This window comes from Podarcis bocagei (assembly GCF_964188305.1).
Source record: "Podarcis bocagei genome assembly, chromosome: 7".
Lineage (NCBI taxonomy): Eukaryota > Metazoa > Chordata > Lepidosauria > Squamata > Lacertidae > Podarcis > Podarcis bocagei.
Window position 1 is genome coordinate 92,230,316 of NC_138132.1, and position 19,032 is coordinate 92,249,347.

The window sequence follows — 19,032 nt, forward strand, 5'->3', positions numbered from 1 at the left end:
AGAGGGAGTGCGCAGGCGCCAGAGGCGGCGGAAAAAGCTTCGCGCTCCTTCTCTCCCTCCCGCTGGTTTCTTCGGGGGAGGCGGGGCTTAGCGTGGAACGCCGCTGACTTCCGGTTGTGGATCCTCCCTGGCCTCCGTCCGTCCGCGCGTCCCCGGAAGTGGGCATTGGCGCTGCAGGCGGGGCGGGAGGCGGCGGCGGAAGGGGAGGCGGCCTGAGGGAGCGAAGTGCGTGTGAGGGAGAGAGAGAGGGAGAGAGAGGCAGAGGGCGAGCGGGCTAGGGAGGCGCGCGAGTGTGCGCGCGTGCGTGTGCGGAGGAGGAGAAGGCGGCGGCGGAGAGCCGGACGGGCGGAAGGCAGGCTGGGCCTGACGGCGGCAGAAGGAACCCGAGGAAGGAGAAGATGGCGGATGGCGACAGCGGGAGCGAGCGAGGGGGCAGCGGGAGCGGCAGTGGCGGCGGCGGAGGAGGGGGAGGCGGCGGCGGCGGCTTCCAGGGACACCGCGGCGGGGGCCCCGGCCCGGAGCAGGAGACGCAGGAGCTGGCCTCGAAGCGCCTGGACATCCAGAACAAGCGCTTCTACCTGGACGTGAAGCAGAACGCCAAGGGCCGCTTCCTGAAGATCGCGGAGGTGGGCGCGGGGGGCTCCAAGAGCCGCCTCACGCTCTCCATGGCGGTGGCCGCCGAGTTCCGGGACTACCTGGGCGACTTCATCGAGCACTACGCGCAGCTGGGGCCCAGCAGCCCCGAGCAGCTGGCGCAGGCCTCGCCCGGCGGGGAGGACGGCGGCGGGGGCGGCGGCGCGGGGCCCCGGCGGGCCCTCAAGAGCGAGTTCCTGGTGCGCGAGAACCGCAAGTACTACCTGGACCTGAAGGAGAACCAGCGCGGCCGCTTCCTGCGCATCCGCCAGACCATCAACCGCGGGCCGGGCGGCGGCGGCGGCGGCGGAGGGCCGGGCTTCCCCGGGGGCCCGCCGGGCCTGCAGAGCGGCCAGACCATCGCGCTGCCGGCGCAGGGCCTGATCGAGTTCCGCGACGCGCTGGCCAAGCTGATCGACGACTACGGCGCCGACGAGGACGAGCTGGGCGGCGGCGGCGGCGGGGGGGGCCCCGGCGGGGGCGGCCTGTACGGCGAGCTCCCCGAAGGCACCTCCATCACGGTGGACTCGAAGCGCTTCTTCTTCGACGTGGGCTGCAACAAGTACGGCGTCTTCCTGCGCGTCAGCGAGGTGAAGCCTTCCTACCGCAACGCCATCACGGTGCCCTACAAGGCCTGGGCCAAGTTCGGCGGCGCCTTCTGCCGCTACGCCGACGAGATGCGAGACATCCAGGAGCGCCAGCGGGACAAGCTGTACGACCGACGAGCCGGGCCGGCCGGGCCGGGGAGCGGCAGCGGAGCCGGCGACGATTCCGACGGAGACGATGTAGACGACGACTGAGCCTCTCCCCCCCCCCCCGCTCCCCATCCTCCTCCTCCCCGTCGCCCCCTTGCTTCTGACAACCCCCTTCTCCGCGCCGGCCGGGAGGTTGCCATGGAGCAGGGGACTGGGTGGAGCAGGGAAGGAAACCTGGCCCCACGCTTCCTCCTCACCTCACACGCATCCTTCTGTCATGGGAGAGAGCGAGCTTCGAGATTACCTGCATACACCCCTGACCTGCACCACTTCTGGAGCACCCTCCTGATCTCTATCTCTGCGACCCCTTTATTTTCACCAGGGATACAGCATCTGTTGGGCTTCACCGACACCATTGCCTCCCCTGCAGAGAGGAATCTTTGTGGCCTCAGTTAACCTCAACCTTAGCCCATGGCGGAGAGAAGGGGATCTCTGCCATCTAAATCTGTCCTGCCTTCCAAGGCTCCTCCTCTACCGAATGGCTGAGATGTTTTATTGGGGAGGAAGGGAGGGAGAATTGTTACTTGGATCTTGACTCTCTCTTTCACTTCCACCCAGACCCTTCACTCTTGCGTTTCTGAGATGGTGCCCCTCTACTCTTGAAACCAGCATTCTGGAGAATAAAAGGCCACTGAGCATTGTTTGAAGGAAGGGGAGAAGCTACCACCGCTGTCCAAATCAGTGGGGGCATGCGGCTTATTTTGAGGGGGGTGCAGATCCCAATGGGGAAAGTCGTAGAGATCAATCATGGATTTAGACCAGCAGAAAATGGGGATTTAAATGGGTCGGGGAAGGGGACATAGCAGGTGGGCAGGGGAAAGAAGCAACCAATTCAAAATACCTTTTCAGAAAGGTAATTTGGTGGGGGGAGCCTGTATCTGGACCAATGTCCATTGTTGTCTTTCCCCCCCCCCCTTGCAGAATTCTTTGTTTTATTTTGGGGGTGCAAATTGCTAAGCTCCAGGTGCCTGAACTGGAATTGATAAGTGAATTACTTTAAAGCTGTCAGGTTCTAAAGATCTTAAATGGTATTTCATTTTTCTTTTTTAATGGGGGTTACAAACAGGTAGATTAAAGAAAAACAGGCATAAAGCACAAGGCATGCAGAGTGGACTGGTCGCTGCTCGCTAAAGTTCTTCCCCTTCTCTCCAAATAAGGTGAAAGCAAATGGCTTTAATATGAGGCAGAAACTGGAGCTGTCTTTCTGCTGACTTCAAAAGATGATCTGGTCAAAAAAGTGAAATCTGTAGCTGGGTTTTTAAAAAGCAAAATCTTGAAATCATAATTTGGCAAAGGAACTGTGTGGCTACAGGTCTGTGAAAAGAACCATGTAGGAAAACGGAAGGCTTCTCCCATCGTGCAAACTAGTGGACATGAACACAGACACCAAGAACCTCAGGTCCAGAAGTCTAGCATCAGTTATTCTTTTAACAAGATTTTTTTTTAACAAAAAGAGAACTATCCATTTTCTCAGTACCTCACATTATGTTAACAGCAGAGTTGGCAAGAATGAATTAATGGGATGGATTGTTCAGAGCAATGCATGTCCAGTTGGAGCTTGATATCCATCACTAAAAAGGAGCAGAAACAACCCCACAAAAGATCTGTGACTGAACGATCCCTAGCAGCGTTTTACCATCTTCACATTTTATTATAGACTGGCTACTGCCAATTTATCCAGCTGTCCTTTCCAAACAAAGTTGGGTGTCTCCACCCAAATAATTGCCTCATCTATATTTTGAATGGATTCTTAATCTAAAATGATATTTTTTTAAAACAAATGAAGTCAGACCTATTCCCTCCAAAAGTGTTTTTAGATACATTCTATACTGGCAACTTTGAATTGAATGGAAGTGTACTGTTCACTACAAAGTTTCAGGTATTATTTGTGCAACATCTTAAGAGAGGCAGGTAAACCTTCCTCTACAATCTTTTTTAATTGTGCATGCCTGTCCTTTATTTGAGCTGCCTTCTTAATTTATTGCATACCCTTATTACCTTATTTTGGTATTACTCTTATCTATACTATCTTTGTTTTGTATTTATTAGAAAGCAAGGAGACATAAAAGGCATTTCTTCACACGGTTGTCACTGTAGTGGGGAAATTTGCAGGAATTTTCTTTAAAAAAATTAATTGGTTTTACTATAGCTATTATAAAGATCTGCAAATAATGTCAGAATAGTTTACCACAAGATGTTCGGCCACACATATAATTGTTTATTTTCAAAGATATTTCTTTATTCCCAGTGTCCACAGTAGATATTTTTATTGTATTTTTGAAGAAATCTTTCTTTCCATTTTTCTCCGTCGCAAAGAACTTGTTTCCTGACTTGTAATGGGAGCAATAGTATTCCTTGATGTTTTAACTACATCTGTATACTCGTACTGTATTTTGTACTCTCCAAGGCAGCTGTTTTCAATAATGTTCTGCTGTATCTACCTATGTATTTTTGTTCAAATGTATGTAGTTCTTTGCTCCGGAGAACAACTTTCACCAACAAAAGTTTCAGCAGGTTAACTGGGATACCACAGCCCTCTAGGATTGCAGAAAACTCTACTTAACTAATTAGAGCTCTAGGCAGCAATGAAAATTGAGGCTGCAGATGCTTGGTGTATATTGCTGTAACTCTTCACTCATTTTAAACCAATGTACAATACTTGTATAGACCAACAATGTTTTGTTGCTTCAGTGGTAATTGGGGTTTTTTTCCCTTTTGTTGCTCAGCTGCTGTGAGCCAATTAAAATGCAGTACCTCTCCTTTTCAGGAGAATTTTTTTTTTTTTTTTTGGCTGAATTGCAGTAACTAGTCTTACCTTTGTATTACGTGGTAGTGACAGGGTTTGACTGTCCCTGGCCAGTGGCTACATATGCTATAATTAGCTGTCTAGGAAGTATGTGGAAGTAGACAGAAGCATATATCACTTGTATGCCAAGAATGCTGCCATATATGGTGTTGTTTTGGCAACCAGAAAAAAATCTTCTGTAGTCATTAGACCACTTAAAGCATTGTATATTGGGTACACAGATTGACACATGACCCTCCAAGGTATGTAGGTGGTGACAATGCAGTGTGTCAGTAGGAGAGTCTCAGTGAATATACTGGGCATGCTTGTGTCCAGCTTAAGTTTAAATGGTAAGATTTTAAATGTTTTGAGTAATACTGAGGTTATCTCACCATAGCAGGTTAGCGGCCAAGCCTCATGCTATAGGAAAATTAGTCTGGTGGCACAAGCCCTTGTTAGGTGCAGGGGTTTACGGAGGAAAATCCATAGAACTCTGAGAGTGGGGGAAGGGGGCTTGCCTGGCATCTGTAGAGCTTTGAACCTCGCCTCCCTGTTGTAAAATTTGGGACTTCTGTGATTAAAATAGTGGAGATTGCAAATACTGTATTGTTTAAGGGTCACTTGGAAGCATTGATTGGCCTCTAATGCAGTGTTTCCCAACCTTTTTTGGGCAAAGGCACACTTGTTTGATGAAAAAAATCTCGAGGCACACCACCATTACAGCCCCGTGACGTCAGCGCGCAGCGTCACGCCGGGAGGGACGCACGAAAGTGTAAGTTTCAATTTTTTCCCTCCCCCTTGCCGGGGAACCTCCAAGCTTTGGGGGTGGGGGGGGAGGAGGCAGCAAAGCGAGGCAGGAAGGAGAGCGCGGCTTGGCTGGGTGAGCTTTGGCAGGGGCAGGGAATGAGAGCCGCGAGGCGGGCGCTGCGGACGGAGGTGCTGCCCGCCGAGCTCGCAGGCAGCCAGGCAGGCAGACGGCGAGAGCCCCGCGCTGGGCGGCCTCTCCTCGCCGCCGCTGCCCCGCCTCTCGCCGCCCGACTCGCCCGCCTCCCTCCAGGCAACATCTCGCGGCACACCAGGCAACATCTCGCGGCACACTAGTGTGCCGCGGAACAGTGGTTGGGAAACACTGCTCTAATGAAAGATGAATCCTATTTGGTGTAGGGATAACTGTTAGAAATCTCACACACACACACCCTTGCACACATGTGTGCACTTTGTACAAACTGCGCCTTTAAAAGAAAAATCACACTGCTCTCTAAGCCTAGTAGTTTTGTCTCAACAATTGGTCTCTGCAAATTCTAAGTAGGCAGACTTGTCCCTGTTCAGAGTAGCTTCTGTTCATGTGATAGGGATATTCAGCCATGTTGGGAAAAATGTACTGCCTGGATTACATCTCAGATGAACGATCTTGTTATTCCTGTTTATATTCTTGTGCTTAAATGTCAATTTGGGTAAAGGCTTCCCCATTCTTGGTGCTGCAGTTAAATTGTATCTTTGAATTTTTCTGCAGCAACATTGACAGTACCTCAGTGCAGTTTACAAGCTGCCGTCTGGCATATCTGTGCTTAAAATAGCTTAATTCCATAAATTTACTGGAGTTTAGCTGTCACACGTTCAGGTATGTTGAGTTATGTGGCTTGTGGATCACACTGTTGTCTTAAAAATGTCGGTTCTGTGTGAGGGGGAAATGGGCAAACCGCCCTGTGGAGTTCTGCATATCCAACGTTTCTAGACTTCTACTGTCCTTGGAATGACGCATCTGCTGTACAAAACAAAATGTAAATCTTGTATAGCACCAAAAATTGTAAATATTTGAGGCATACAGGTATAAACACCCGTATCTTTAGCTCACATCTAGTTACGGGTTCTTGTTCTTCTTTCCATAGCTGTCTGCTGCAGAGCGGTTGCAGACCTAACAGTGAATTCTTTTTCTTTTTTCCTCAAATAAAAAGCAGTCACTGTTGCTTACCCTGGAATCCGCTCTGCAACCACAGATCTTTTTAAAAATAAATTAAGATTCAAGCTTCTGCTTCAGTTTCTCTCCCCCAAAACACACATTCTTATCATGCCCTGGCTTACAATTTTCAAGATAATGGGCACAAGATGCAGGTTACAATAAGCCCTCATATTGAGTGGTCCCATCATTGACTGCACGCTTCAGGTATTGGAATAGCTGAGGATGATTAGTGATCTGTTCCTATCATTAAAGGGGACATTGGAAAAGTGACTAACTCAGGCTACTTTTCACTTGTGAGGGCAGCAGTTTTGTGATTTTGGTGGAAAACTGTTCAGTGCATAAACATGCATGGACATCTCAATGTTTTAACAAAGATTATGGTACTTTATCTGATGCACAATTTAATCTCTCAGCAGATATTCAGTTATTATTTAAAAATAAATAAACTTGTGGCCTTGACTCTTAACTTAGTGGAAGGGAGGAAAACTTAGTTTTTCCCTTTAAAAGTGGCACTTTTTGGCTTCAAAATTATTCTAATACTACATAGTTCTTGGTAAACATGTTGTTGATATGCTTCCTTTGGTAAAATGGTAAATGTATTGAAGTATGTTTGCTATGAAACAAATTTAGTTTTTTAAAGGGATAGTGTAATTGGGATTACCAATCTACTTGAGGCTAAATATTTAAAACTTAATGGACCCTGATACTTTTAATATGCATTATTCAAAATTATTTCTGGAAACTTTGTGTAGGCAATTTAATATTACCCAGCAGAACCCTTAGCTTAGAGCTTACCTATGTTACAAATCTGAATCATTTTATACCAGAAGAATATAAAGACTTTCCTTAAAGAAACATTAGTTTGATGAGAGTGCTGGGAGATTTGTAGACTCTCACTGAGAGGGAATGATGATTAAACCAGTTTAGACCTATATGCTTTGAGCTATTGCACTCAGGCCAGTCTTCTGCAGCTCAAACCTTAAAATGCTTTCTGAATGCCAAACTGGTAGTGGCAGGTCTCTTACTATGTATTTCTTGATTATTTGTTCACTCGTGAATTTGCAATGTACATACATGCTCTTCATGGTAGCTTCCTTCCCCCGTGTTCTTGGTAGTCTGGTTCCAGGTGCGCTAGAGGTATTTAGAAAGCTTGCCTCTTGTCCAGCAATGGTGTGTCAGCAAAATTACTGTGGCAATTTGTTGTGCTTGAGCATTAGCCAGATCATCTTAATTGTCATCTTAATTGTTTGCTTCTTAAAATTGCATACTTGGGTTTGATTTATTAGGTTGATGGAGTTTGGCTAAGGTAAGGAAAGACTGGCTGTAGTAAAAAAGATTTCTTCCTCCCTCTTGCAGGTTCTCAGGAACCTCATCTTTTGCACTTTGTAGTTTTTAGCCAACAGAGGTAGAGTTAAAAAGAATTAAGACTGGCAGATTGCTTTATTGAGGTATTGTGAGAGGAAAGCACGTGGCTGAAGCATGACAGCTGTTTCGTGTAAGGTTCCAGAGAAGTTTAATATTGGAAGCAGACATTCAAACCTGTGAATGTGGCCATGAGCTGCTACCTCTCCTACCTGTAGAATGACAGTTAATCTGCAGTGGTGTTAGACTAACTTCATCTTAATATAATGAGGTTGGTGTACTATATGGTGGAGTAAAATTTTCCTTTTTAATAAAAAAATCCCAACATTATGGTCTAGTCACACAAACAACAGGTATTTTGCATAGTTGTGGGGAGTAAGCAATAACACAGTCGCTGGGCTCTAGAGAACTGGTTTGCTGGCTGGCTGTGCTTGAGGTGGGGTTGGTCTTGTGGTTCTTAAGGAGGAGCTTCAAAAGCAGTTAGTAGCATGGGGGATCTCTTCAGATGCGAACAGCCCAAAATTTCACTGGCTGTGTACTATTCTATTGGCCACAGTGAAAGTGTTTCTTTGGGTCCCAGCCTCTCATATTCAACTTGCAGCAGTATAATTAAGGCCAGTTGTGTAAATTTGCTCGTATCTGATTTGACAGAGGAGAACTAAGTTGTAGACTTCAGAGCAGCACAACTAAAGTCTATGGGACTGTTCCCAGAGTCTTTAGAGAATAACTGTTCTACCATCGCCCAATTTTTTGAGCATGAGAATCATTAACTTGCCAAAAATGCTCACCTAAGGAAAGAAGAATGTTCCAGGATGTTTACTGATTTCTAATTAATAATTACCATGAATTTTATTTTGCTAGCCTTCTCACTGCAGCTCCTCTTATTTTTAATCTGACAAGGGGATGAGTGGGGGAGAGCTCAAGGTTTCAATGTCTACTAGAAATATAGAAATACCAACACAATTTTGTCTCTTAAATTCCGTGAAGGGAAGGTTAAGTGTGCTTTGTCAAAGCCATTTTGTAATAAGCTGCTATGTAGCCTTAATCTCATAATGTACTGTGTGTGTGTGTGTGTAGGTACATATACACATACATACAAAGTAAGCGGCCCACAGCAAAGAAGTACAAGTTTGTCAAAGCTATTGTAAATGTACAGGAAAGCTTACTGCTGCTTCCCCCACTCCTGGCCTATCACTGCTTTGTGTAGCCAAGGTAAACTGTCTTTAAGACTTGCAGAGGACATAATTTAAAACAGCAGTCACTGTGCACCATTTTAACCCAGGCAAGTTTCCAAGACAATATGTTTAATTTCCTGCCCTGCTTTTTCTGTGTTGAAAAGGCCCATCTGGTTAGAAAATCCCATATTTGAATGCATGTGGGATTTACAAGAATATAGCTTAATCTTGTTGTTTCTTCACACTGCCCCTCTTCAGAATTGGAGCTGTTGACTCAGGCATGCTCAAATGTAAAGAACCATGATAAGCGAGTTAGCCAGTTATCTCCTAGCTTACATGTGCTGTGAATATTTTAACCTTACCAACATTTGTAGAGAGGGGCCCATTAGGAGAAGGCAGGTCATTGGCCCAATAATAACATTGGGTAATAATCTGAGCAGCTCTCCATGTTACCTTTCCCTCCAGCACTTTCACATCATCCTTGCTGGCCTATTATTAAGAGGAAATGTGTTAAACAGTCTAGATTGCTGAAGCTGCATTCAGTGATTTTCATGCTACTAAGAATGCTGTGGTTCCACAGAAGCCTATCAAGTTCCTCAGTGAGAAGACTGTCCGCTGTCTCAATGTCCAGCTGCACAGGAAGGTTAGGGCATTTTGGAACATAACCTTTCTTGGTGAGAGGTCTGATCAGTGCCCATATTTGAACATACCGTAGAATCTTCTGCAGTGCACAGGTTGCAGCAGATGCTCAAGGCAGGCAAAACCCTATGTGAAGGGAGGGTTTTGCCTGCCCTGAGGAGCTGATATGTTTGAAAGTCAAGCAAATGTTGAGCAATTGCAGCCTGTACTGTAGGTAGCTTATTTTTCCCCATGTTATGTTACCAGTTGGTGCTGGTAGTCTTCCATGTTTTGCCAAGACTGGTGGAACAAACACTCATAATCTGGTTTCCAAGTCTCTTGCTCTTTCTCCTTGCCTCATTGAATTAACCTTTGCACTGCAGGTGGATTTTGCAAGCACAGGTCTTCCATTGAAATGAATGGATAGTGCCCCCGCTGCTGTGCTTGCTGGCGTAGCCGCCAAAGTCCTTTTCCAGCAGAGGGTGCAGCAGTTAGCTGCCTCTTCCAGCTAGAGGTATTGCTTACTACAGATACTACAGTATCTGTTGCTCAATTTGATGCTAACAGATTTGTCAAAAGTGATATGCAGGATTAGAAAGAAAGGGCAGGGGGTGCAGAATCCTTGCCCTTGGGAAGTGGAGGTTTTGCTGGGCTGAATGTACAATTTCAGTAGTGAGCAAATATTTTAATTTGGTATAAAGTTGAGAAAACCTTGTGTAAGTGATAATTGATCATATATGGATGTAATCAGCCCATATGTAAATATACACGTTTGTACATTGTATACATAGAAAGAAACGTCTGTGTACATGTGTATGTATTTATAAAAACATGTTTCTCTGCTAGATAGTAAATGCAAAAGTAGCTCTAATTTTATATCTATCTCTCTATATATATCTATATATTTAAAAAAAACTCCCCCTCTATAAATATATTATATAAATGCTAGAAGTTAATTTGTAGTAAAATAGATCTGATTTCAGGAATATCTGCTGAGAGACCAAAAAGTTCACTTTTAAGTACCTTAATTAAAGAATAAAGTTTATTCCTCTTGTTTATTTTTTTATATAAAAAAATTTAAATGCACTTTAACTGGCAAAACAAACACAAAAAGCTGCGTGGTGCAGTTTCAAGCATACAGAGATGTTTTAAAAGTGCAGCACCCATTCAGAAATATTCCTTTCTCACCCATTAAGCAGAGCGCTGGAAAGTATTTACAGTCCCAGGGCAAAGAGCTGCCTCTTGGTCTTGCTGCCTGTTGGCTGAAGCTGAGATTCTGATTTCCCTTTTGGGGAGGGGGGCTGGCAGGACTGCTTTTAAAGAGCAATGCAGATGCAGCCGGACACTACAGGCTGCTGTCAAACAAAGGCAGGTCCTGGATTTACCACTAGCTGACTAGCAAAACAACAACAAACAGTCCAAACGACATTAAGAACTCCTCATGCTAGTTGAGCACTCCTTACCATAACAGGTTTTTGCAAATGGAGTTTTACAGTCTATATTTAAAAAAATGTATGTTTGTAACAAATAAAAGTATGCAGAAAAGTGAATGAACATGTACCTCTGTCTCTGGGTTTTTTATGTAGTGGGAAATCATGTATTTTTGTGATGCAATTGAAAATTAATCATTTATTACCCTGGAGCTATGTTAGATCTGTCATGAGTTGATGGGCCTGTGGCAAAGCGTTGCCTGTTTGAATGATTGGGAAATATCCAAGTAGGGAAGTATGCCAAACAAGAAGCCAGATTCTATAAATCCTGGTGGATCTCAGGGACTGAAGATGAATTCCTGGAGTGGGGCAGGGAGCAGCTTGAACTCCTATATGGTTGCCATCTTTTGCCAACTGCTGTCTGTGAATGCTAGGCACCCTGGAGCAATTTTCAAGAACAAAACACAACATATTCATATGTTCACTAAAATGATACAAATATTAAAATACTCATCCAAAGAAAGAAGGTGTTACTTTTTATTATCGTAATCTGGCCACCCCAAGAGAGAGTAGTGTGTTGTGTGTGTGATGACAGTTTCACAGCACTTTAGAGCCATAGAACGGAGGCTTGTGATTCTCTCCCTGAGCTTGGATTTAAACCCAAAAATCCACCCTTCTGGAGTACGTAGCCTCTTAACTGTTAGTTGGCTCCTCCTGGAAGAAAGCCTACAACTGGGAGATCTGCACAAGCTTCTCACAATGTGCCAAAGTTGAGTTTCCAACTTGTTGGCTGAAACTAATTTTGTAAACCATCTATGATTATAGGCCAAAATGACTAGAAAAACCTTTTAAAACTCTTAAAATAACCATGGAGATAGGAGGTGCATTGTTCAAAATATGCCATGTGGAACGCTGCTTCTGAAAGAATCTGGCACCAATCTCCGGGAGAAATGTTATAAACTAGCTCAATCACAATTTGAAAGTTTGTTTGTACCCTGCCCATCTGACTGGATTGCCCCAGCCACTCTGGGCAGCTTCCAGCAAATTAAAACATCAGACACAGTAAAACATTAGACATAAAAAAACTTCCCAATACAGGGTTGCCTTCAGATGTCTTCAAAAAGTCAGATAGTTTGTTTCCTTGACATCTCGTGGGAGGTCGTTCCACAGGACAGGCTCCACTACCGAGGAGGCCCTCTGCCTGGTTCCCTGTAACCTCGCTTCTCGCAGTGAGGGAACCACCAGAAGGCTCTAAGAGCTGGACCTCAGGCTAAATGATGGTGGTGGAGACGCTCCTTCAGGTAAACGGGGCCAAAGCCATTTTGGGCTTTAAAAGTCAGCACCAACACTGAATTGTGCTTAGAAACGTACTGGGAGCCAATTTAGATCTTTTAGGACCAGTGTAAAAGACCCTGATGTGGGAAAGATGGAGGGCACAAGGAGAAGGGGACGACAGAGGACAAGATGGTTGGACAGTGTTCTCGAAGCTACAAACATGAGCCTGACCAAACTGCGGGAGGCGGTGGAAGACAGGAGTGCCTGGCGTGCTCTGGTCCATGGGGTCATGAAGAGTCGGACACGACTAAACAACTAAACAACAACAATATGGTCCCTATGGCAGCTCCCAGTCACCAGTCTAGCTACCGCATTCTGGTTTAGTTGTAGTTTCTGAGTCACCTTCAAAGGTAACCCCATGTAGCGTGCATTGCAGTAGTCTTAAGTGGGAGATAGGCAGGCTGGTGAGACATGGCACAAGCAGGTGGGGTTTCAGCTGGCGTACCAGATGGACATAGAATTGACCTGCACCTCCATGGATAGCTGTGAGTCCAAAATAATTCCCAGTCTGCACACCTGGTCCTTCAGGAGCACAGTTACCCCTTTCAGGACCAGGAAATGCCCCACACCTCCCTGTCCCCTGTCACCCAGAAACAGTACTGTCTTGTCGAGGTTCAATCTCAATCTGTTGACTGCCATCCATCTCCCAATCGCTTCCAGATACCCACACAGGATGTTCACTGCCTTCACTGGTTCCGATTTAAATGAGGTAGAGCTGGGTATCATCTGCATACTGGTGAATGCTTAGCCCGGACCCCCTAATGATCTCTCCCAGCAGTTTCATATAAATGTTAAAAAGTATGCGGAAGAGGACAGAACCCTGAGGCACCCCACAAGTGAGAGCCCAGGAGGAAGGAGCAGAACCACTGTATAACAGTGCTCCCAGCTCCTCTAGACCAGTGTTTCCCAACCGGTGTTCCGCGGCACACTAGTGTGCCGCGAGACATTGCCTGGTGTGCCGTGGGAGGGAGGCGGGCAAGTCGGGCGGCGAGAGGCGGGGCGGCGGCGGCAAGGAGAGGCCGCCCAGCGCGGGGCTCTCGCCGTCTGCCTGCCTGGCTGCCTGCGTGGCGCTGACGTCACGGGGCTGTAACGTGCCCCACATAGGCATACGCGGGGCGGCGAGGGAGCGAGCTCCCACATCCCATCGCCGCTCGCTTCGGCCGGCCTACTGGGCTGTCGCAGGCGGAAGGCCTGCGCATGCGCAAGGTTTTCGCGCCTTCGGGATTCCCTTCACGCCTTCCTCCTCCCGGGTCCTTGAGAGCGCGGGAAGCGGCAGCGCGAGACCGGCGTTGAGCCTGGTAGGTATTGCGCTTGCCAAGGCAGTCATTTGGGAAATGAAAACTTGCAAAGCAAGCAACCAGTTCAATCTGAAGTACGTGTATGCTTAATATCCTGTATCTGAAACCTGTTCTGCCCCCTCCCCCACACTTGGTGCCATTTTCATCTACACATGCAGCAGAGTAAGTTGACCCAGAATAGTACCAATTCAGATGGCAGATGGGAGAATGACAGTGCTGAATGCTTTCCCATGTAGAACAGTCCCTGCAAATAAAAACCTAGCATATTTGGAAGAGGGATGCTAGCCTAACCATTACCTTCTATGCTGTTACTATTTTTTTATTTTTATTTTTACATAAGTAAAAAGTGACCTTTCCCCATCTGGCATGATACAAGCCCATTCTTACAACTCAGATTTTTTTCGACTATTTCAGCTACATATGTAGAATATGCCTTCATTGATTCCTATTAAAGAGAGTTACTTTATATATAGTCAATATAGGGACAGAGTTAATTTTTTAAACATTTTCTAATGGTGGTGTGCCTCGAGATTTTTTTCATGAAACAAGTGTGCCTTTGCCCAAAAAAGGTTGGGAAACACTGCTCTAGACAGTCCAGAAGGAGGTCATGGTCAATGGTATCAAAGGCCGCTGAGAGATCCAGCCGAACTAGGAAACAGCTTTCACCTTTGTCCCTAGCCTGCCGGAGATAATCAACCGGTGTGGCCATGGCGGTTTCAATCCTATGATGGGGCCTGAAAACTGACTGGAAGGGGTTCAAGTAGTCAGCACCCTTCAGGTGTGCCTGGAGCTGTTCCACAACCACCCACTCAATCACCTTGCCCAGGAATGGAAGATTTGAGACTGGGCGATAACTGGCCTTAGTGTCCGGGTCCAAAGATGGTTTTTTAAAAAGTGATTTAATAACTGTTTCTTTAAGTTGGTCTGGGAAGACTCCCTCACCTTCACCACCCCACGGAGCCCATTGCCCAGCCTTGCCTGGCTTGCTTTTATGAGCCAGGATGGGCAAGAGTCAAGGAGACAGGTGGTTGGTTTCACTTGCCCAAGCAGACTATCCACATCCTTGGAAGTAACAGGTTGAAACTGATCCCATGCAACTGGACAGAGTGCTGGCACTTTCCCACCCTGACCCTGCTAACACAGCAGGAGATCTTGGTGTCCTTACTGAACCTGGATCGTGAACGTGGTTCTGTTAAACTATGAACCACCTGAAAAAGTCTCCTGGAACTGTTTTTTGCAAGTGCAATGGAGGTGGTGAAGAACATCTTCACTGTTGCTATCACCACTTGGTAGGCTCGATATTGAGCTCCAACCCATGTTCAGTCCGATTTGAACTAGGTTTTCCACCACTCTAGCCGTCTCAGCAATTGTTTCATTGCCCTCTGTCCTGGGGAATACCAGGGAACCATTTGAGCTCCTTGTAATCGGAGAGGGTGCTTTGGAGCCAAACGGGATAATCGTGGTTAACTCTGCATTCCAGTGGGCCACCAGGGCGTCAGCTAAAAGGCCATCAGCATGGGATAAGACATCCCCTACCACCCTCTGGAAACCATCTGGATCCATTAAGTGGTGGGGGCGGACCATCCAAATCAGTCCCACCTCCCTTCGGAGGGGAAGGGTTGCAGAGAAGTCTAGATGCACCAGGAAATGATCTGACCATGGTACTTTTTTTGTTATGCTGGAACTTAGAGTCAGATCACTCACATCCACAGTGGTGAACACCAGATCTAAGGCATGTCCATGGCTTATTCAGGGATAGCCCCATGGAGGCCATGTTTTCCATGAAGTCCCAAGAGGCCCCTTGTAAGCTCATGTCAGCATGGATGTTAAAATCCCTTCAGGACAACCAAACTAGGTGTCTCCAGGAGAACATCCTCCATGACTTGAAGCAGTTCAGGCAGGGAATCCTTGGTGCAGCGGGGAGGTCGGTACACCAAAAGGAATCCTGTACTGCCCCTATGGCCGAGCTTCCACAAAAAGCACTCAGAAAACAGTGTCTTTCTAAACATCACTGTAACCCCCCTCCCCGCCCACATGACCTGGGTTGCTGTGTGTAAGAGAAGGCTGGCAGACAAGCAGTGGCAAGAACAGGCTCATCCGCCTCATCCAACCAAGTCTCCATTACACATGCCAGGTCAAGTCCTCCATCCACAATCAAGTCATGGATCTTGTGGACCATTGACTTGGCACAGTGCCACTTTAAGGCCAGGTGGGACACCCTTGCTAATACTGATATTGCTAACGCCATAGAATATTTCAGCAGTGCAGATGCTTTTTATTAAGTATTTTGATATTTTGTATTAAGTATTTTGTTATCATATGTGATGTGCTGCTCACAGATCTGCCATGGTCGTGCAGTGCTATCTCCTTATACTTACATCCCATTGCAAGTGTATTCTGCAGGAAGGAACACAAAAATGCAAAGTGAAATTAGGCTTCTGGTGTATCTTGCTTTCTGCTATTTTTAAGAGCAGGCTTCTAGCTTGTATGGTGTCAAGGAGGTTATTTAAGTGGGGGGACAATGCTTGGTGCAACCACAGGTTCAAAGGGGTGGCTTTCAGCTGGCCTTCAACGGTCACTGGGCTTCCCAGTACAGCCGTGCCAGAATAATTCATTAAAAATAGTATACTTGCAGAACAAAACATGCAAGATATTAAATGCAGTACAGGTCATACCTTGTGTTATGTTTGCTTCATGATACGTTTTTTCAGGTTGCATCCCACGGCGACCAGGAAGTACCGGAAAGGGTTACTTCCGGGTTTTGCCGCTCGCACATGCGCAGACGCGCCAAATGACGTCACACACATGCGCAGAAGCAGCGAATCGTGACCTGTGTGTGCGCAGATCCCGTTTGCAACTAGAGGTACCACTGTACTGCTCAACTCTGGCAGTTTGGGTCTTGGTGCAGAATCACCTTATAATATTTTTGTTCCATGTGGAAGACAGACAACTTGATTACCCATTCCTGACATTGTACTACTTTCCAATAAAGATTCCAAGTCTTGCAAGAATACCAAGTTGAGTGTGGAGCCTCTCTACTTGTACATGTTTGTGCATTTCAACCCATGATAGTACAGTTCATTGATTTGCATAATCTTGACTGGAATTTGAAATGGGGTTTGGTATTTTTGGGTTTGTTTTCAGAGTCTGCAGTGACAATAGTAGCTGCAAGAGGCCAGTTTGCAGTGGTGCTGTCAGGACTGGACTTGGGAGCAGACGCTCAGGGCTGCACTTAGAATGAGCTGGTGGCCCACAAACAGCCGGGGCACCTTAGCCACATTTTGAAATAAGGGAAGTAAGATGCTTTGCAGTCTAAATAAGGGCTTCCCTTTAAGAACACGATATCAAGAGTGTAAAATTGCTTTGCTCCACTGCTCCTGAGCAGCAGTTTGTTCTGGCCAGTGTAGCATTACTGCTCTTGATATCCGCCTGCTCAGGTAGGGGGGGGGGTCTGATTTGCCCAGGTGCCAAGAGGTGTATTGCAGAGGCAAAGGTTTTTCAGACAGTTTTGGTTTCCTGCTGCAAGAGGATCTTATTGATTTCTTTACAAAACAGGAGTGGGGTGGGCTGTACCGCTTCAGTACTTGTAAAAGAGGCTATTAGGGATGGTTTGAACAGGGTGTGCTGCACGTAGCTCCAGTAAGGGCTCCCCAGTGCCAACACTGCCTCCTCATCTGCCTGCAGAACCGCTTATGGCAGCCTTGCTCTTCTCCCTGCTTCTCTCTCTGCCCCATCTCATCCCCAGCTATCCCTAGCTTGCTTCCCCTACTCAAAAGCTTTAGCTACATTCCCCACATTCTACTTGGGCTCTTTCTGACGACTTATCAGTCCAAGGGAGGCCTAAAACCCAAATATTTGCTTTATTTCAAATCAGTTTGTGGATTTTAGTACTACTTCATCTCTGCAGATCCACATTTATCAGTACCTCTCTTCCTTCCCCATGCCCTCACCATTCCCCTAGACTTTCTGTTTAAAATTATCTTTTTATGGTCACTTGCTTTCTATAGGAGGGGTGGGGAACATCTGTCTTGGGGGCTGAGTGCAACCTTGATGTGCTTTTGTCTGCCTGAAATGGGCCTTTGAACTTTGACAACACCTTTTGCTTGCTGGATAGAGGATGGATGTGTTTGCATAGAAACTAGCCTGCTGTACAAAGGTAAAATTCACATGTGTAGCTCCTCCCACTTTTGCCTCTAGTCCTGCCCACCACTGGCATGTGGCCCCCAAAAGGTTTCTCAGAAGTGATTGTGGCCCTTGGACTGAAAAATGTCTCTAGACCTGCTCCTATAGCTCCTCCCCACCACTGGATAGCTCAATTGATTAGAGCATGGTGCTGATGATACCAGGGTTGCAGGTTCAATCCTCATATGGGGCAGCTGAATTGCAGGGGGTTGGACTAGATAATCCTCAGGGTGACTCTATCTCCTTCTTTCCCAGCTGCCCTCCCTCTCCCACAGGAGCAATGTCTGCGGTAGCTTCTAAGCTTCACCAATTGCAGCAAAAAAGCATTGCCACACTATCCCTTAGTTTCTACCTGCCTGTACCTTCCTTTTCTTCTTGCCTTGGTTCTTAGCAACTGGGGGGGGGGGGCAGAAAATCCACATTGCCCTTTTCACAAAAAAGTGACATTTCACAGAGCAAAGAGCTCCAGGTTAGGTATAGAAGCTACACAGTTCCTGCCACCTGCAGCCTAATCTGGTGCCTGTTTGTTCAGAAGTTAATGGTCAGGAGAAAAGGGGTGAGTGAAGATCTATATCAAGAACAAAGGAGGCGGGTAAAGATCTACATGGGGATCTGCCACCCCTGTGGATCCTGCCACCCGAGGCAGTTGCCTCACCTTGCCGGCCCTGCAAATGGCCACTGGATTTGGTGAAATTTACTAGTGCATACATGCCCATAGGGCTGTAGCTGTAGTTGACACCTGCCACCTGCCCCAAATCATGAGCGACTCTGCTGCTCCTGCCCCTACAGCATCCTGCAAAGCTCACCAGACACTCAGTTGGGCAGTACGGCCCAAAATCGCTTCTTCTCGACTGATGGGCCTTGCAGCCCAGAAGCGCTGCAGGGCACCAGGTTAGGGAAGCTTGGCCAGGGCTCTGAACAGGGGCAGACCCTGGGGCTCAGACTTCAACACTGCCCCGTGTGACGCCAACATTCACCCTCTCCCTGCTTCTCTCACTCCATCCTAAATAAGAGTCGTGCCCCCCCCCCCAAGCTCTCCCCTCAACCTGCCTCTGCTCTGAAGGAGCCACTTGCTGGAAGAGGGCAAAGCGAAGAGCGGCAGCATCTCACCCCGGCCCCCCAGCGCCGAAGGTGGGGCACTTTCCGCTGAACCTCTGCAAGGGGGAGGGGCCTCAGCGAGCGACGGCATCCTGTGCAGAAGCTGGGCGCACTAAATCCGCTGATCCCATAGGACTGTGGCGCGAGAAGGGACTCCGAGGGCGATCCAGCCCAGCCCCTGCAATCCTGCCCACAGCCGCCCCGGGGTGGAAGAGCGGCCAGGCTCGACGGGCTGGTGCTGGGGGCCCCGAGGAGCCTAACAGGTGGGGAATGGCGGGCGGGAAAGACGCCGCAAGGGCCCCGCTGGCGCCCAGGGACGACCCTCCAGCCAAGGGAAGGGGAGCCCCGCGGGCCCGGAAAGCGAGAGGGAAGCCGCCGGCTGGAGCCGCGCGCGCAGGTTA

General features: G+C 47.4%; 1 protein-coding gene and 1 long non-coding RNA gene across 3 annotated transcripts in view; one reads left to right on the top strand and one right to left on the bottom strand.

The window, feature by feature from the left end:
* LOC308590805 overlaps positions 1-19,032 on the bottom strand; it is a 126,627-nt gene that overhangs the window by 74,013 nt on the left and 33,582 nt on the right. The window lies entirely within an intron of this gene.
* On the top strand, positions 155-10,848 carry PURB (purine rich element binding protein B). The gene is made up of 2 exons (XM_081201005.1): positions 155-4,824; positions 5,318-10,848. The coding sequence occupies exon 1, from the start codon at positions 399-401 to the stop codon at positions 1,431-1,433; it is 1,035 nt and encodes a 344-aa protein (XP_081057131.1). The 5' UTR covers positions 155-398; the 3' UTR covers positions 1,434-4,824; positions 5,318-10,848.